Source organism: Nicotiana tomentosiformis, chromosome 9 (assembly GCF_000390325.3).
Source record: "Nicotiana tomentosiformis chromosome 9, ASM39032v3, whole genome shotgun sequence".
NCBI lineage: Eukaryota > Viridiplantae > Streptophyta > Magnoliopsida > Solanales > Solanaceae > Nicotiana > Nicotiana tomentosiformis.
In genome coordinates, this window is record NC_090820.1 from 57,319,185 (window position 1) to 57,322,236 (window position 3,052).

At 44.4% G+C, this 3,052-nt stretch overlaps 1 protein-coding gene across 1 annotated transcript; it reads right to left on the reverse strand.

Moving 5' to 3' along the window:
* Nucleotides 1-1,413: 1,413 nt before the first annotated feature.
* On the reverse strand, nucleotides 1,414-1,848 carry LOC138898834 (uncharacterized). Its single transcript, XM_070184940.1, has one exon. It carries the CDS (start codon nucleotides 1,846-1,848, stop codon nucleotides 1,414-1,416), a length of 435 nt encoding a protein of 144 aa, XP_070041041.1.
* Between the last annotated feature and the right edge of the window lie 1,204 nt (nucleotides 1,849-3,052).

Sequence of the window (3,052 nt, forward strand, 5' to 3'; positions counted from 1 at the left end):
TATTTTGGGGGTGAGGGTTGATATATGGGTGGAGGTTCTTGGTGTGTGAGGGGGGACTTAGGGCCCTGGGGTACCATCACAGCACCCACTTCTTTCTTCTTGGAAATACCTCCTGATTGCTAGGATTTATTTGTGGCTTCAAGCGCCTCAAAATTAGTCACCATCACGCTCTTGATTATTTCTTCTATTCTTTCTCCCAACTTGATGATGTCTGAGAACTTGTGATTCTCGATGACCATCAATCTTTCATAATACTGTGGATCTTGATCTCTAACAAAGAACTTGTTCATTTGTTATTCTTCGAGTGCTGGCCTTACATTTGTTATTCACCGTGTTACTTCCGGAGCATGGACACATGGAACACCAGATGGACTGCTGATAAACTAGGTGGCAATGCGAGCTTGTACGCCACCTCACCCATTCTCTCTAGAATCTTAAAGGGTCTGATGTACCTAGGGCTCAACTTGCCCTTCTTTCCGAACCTCATCACACCCTTCATGGGTGAAAGCCGAAACAATACTCTCTCTCCGACCATGTATGCAACATCACAAACTCTACGATCGGCATAACTCTTCTACCTAGACTTAGCTGTACGAAGTCTATCCTAAATAATCTTGACCTTATCCAAGGCATCATGTACCAAATCTGTACCAAATAACCGAGCCTCCCTGAGCTCGAACCATCCAACTAGCGATCGACACCGCCTCCTGTATAATGCCTCATAGGGAGCTATCTGAATGCTTGACTGGTAGTTGTTGTTGTAAGAAAAATCCGCAAGTGGCAAGAACTGATCCCAAGAACCCCCAAAATCTATAACATAAGCACGAAGCATATCCTCTAATATCTGAACAGTGCGCTCGGACTATTTGTCCGTCTTAGGATGAAATGTTGTGCTCAACTCAACCTGTGTGCCCAACTCATGCTGTACTGCCCTCCATAAGTGCGAGGTGAACTGTGTACCTCGATCATAAATGATATACATGGACACACCGTGAATACGGATGATCTCGTGGATGTAAATCTCAGCAAATTTCTCTGACAAATAAGTAACTGCCACATGAATGAAATGCACTGGCTTGGTCAGCCTGTACACAATAACCCATGCCGCATCGAACATCCTCTGAGTTTGTGGAAGTCCAACAACAAAATCCATAGTGATACGCTCCCACTTCCACTCAGGAATCTCTAACTTCTGAAGCAACCCACCAGGTCTCTGATGCTCACACTTTACTTGCTGACAATTTAAACATCGAGCTACATAAGCTACTATGTCCTTCTTCATTCTCCTCCACAAATAATGTTGCCGTAAATCTTGATACATTTTGGCGGCATCTGGATTAATAGAATACCGGGAACTGTTTCCTCAAGAATCAACTCACGAAGTCCATCTACATTGGGCACACAAATACAACCCTACATCCTCAAAACTCTATCATTCCCAACAGTAATGTGCTTGGCACCACCGTGTCGCACTGTGTCCATAAGGAAAAGCAAATAAGGGTCATCATACTGCCACTCCCTGATGCGTTCAAACAAAGAAGACTGAGCGACCGTACAAACTAGAACATAACTACGCTCTGAAACATCCAACCTCACGAACTGATTGGCCAAAGCTTGAACATCTGATGCAAGCAGTGTTTCACCGACTGGAATGTATGCAAGAATGCCGATACTCACTTCCTTTCTACTCAAGGCATCGACCACCACATTGGCCTTCCCGGGATGATACAAGATGGTGATATCATAGTCCTTCAATAGCTTTAACCACCTCCTTTGCCTCGAATTGAGATCCTTTTGTTTGAACAAGTACTGTAGACTCCGATGATCCATGAAAACCTCACATGACATGTCGTAAAGGTAATGCCTCTAATTCTTCAGCGCATGAACAATGGCTACGAGCTCTAGATCGTGAACAGGGTAATTCTTCTCATGGACATTCAACTGTCGCGACGCATATGTGATCACCCTGCTATCCTGCATCAATACTGCTCCGATCCTAACACAAGATGCATCACAATATATCGTATAAGATCCTGAACTTGTGGGCAACACCAACACCGGCGCTGTAGTTAAAGCAGTCTTGAGCTTCTGTAAGCTCGCCTCACACTCATCTGACCATCTGAACGGGGCACCCTTCTGGATCAATCTCGTCAATAGGGCTGCTATAGACGAAAACCCCTCCACAAACCGACGGTAATAACCTTCCAAACCCAAGAAATTCCGGATCTCGGTAGCTAAAGTGGGTCTAGGCCAGTTCTGAACTGCCTCGATCTTCTTATTATCCACTTGAATGCCCTCTACCGATACTATGTGCCCTAAGAAAGTGATCGAGTCCACCCAAAACTTGACTTTGAAAACTTGGCATACAACTGGCTATCCCTCAGAGTTTGAAGTACAATCCGAAGATACTACTCGTGCTCCTTTCGACTGCGGGAGTAGATCGAGATATCATCAATAAATGCAATCACGTAAGAATCTAGATAGGGCTTGAACACCCGGTTCATGAAATTCATAAATGCTACTCGGCATTTGTAAGCCCAAATGACATCACTAGAAACTCATAATGCTCATATCGAGTCCGAAAAGCTATCTTAGGGACATTGGATGCCCTAATCCTCAAATGATGGTATCCAGACCTCAAATCAATCTTCGAAACCACCTTGGCACCCTGAAGCTGATCAAATAAGTCATCAATCCTCGGCAATGGATACTTGTTTTTTATGGCGACTTCTTTCAACTACCAATAATCTATGCACATCCTCATCGACCCATCCTTCTTTTTCACGAACAATACATGTGCACCCCAGGGTGAGACACTAGGTCTAATGAAGCTTTAATAAGCAAATTTTGCAACTGATCATTCAATTTTTTCAACTCTGGCGGGGCCATTCGGTACGTAGGAATAGAAATGGGCTGAGTGCCCGGAGCAAAATCAATACAGAAGTCAATATCTCAGTCGGGTGGCATCCCCGACAGATCTGCAGGAAACACCGACGGAAACTTACGAACAAGTGGTACTGAATCCATGGAAGGAACCTCCACACTAGAATCA

Bases quoted from the DNA above. Each gene is read 5' to 3' on its own strand.
- LOC138898834 (XM_070184940.1), bottom strand. From the start codon at position 1,848: ATGTCATGTGAGGTTTTCATGGATCATCGGAGTCTACAGTACTTGTTC.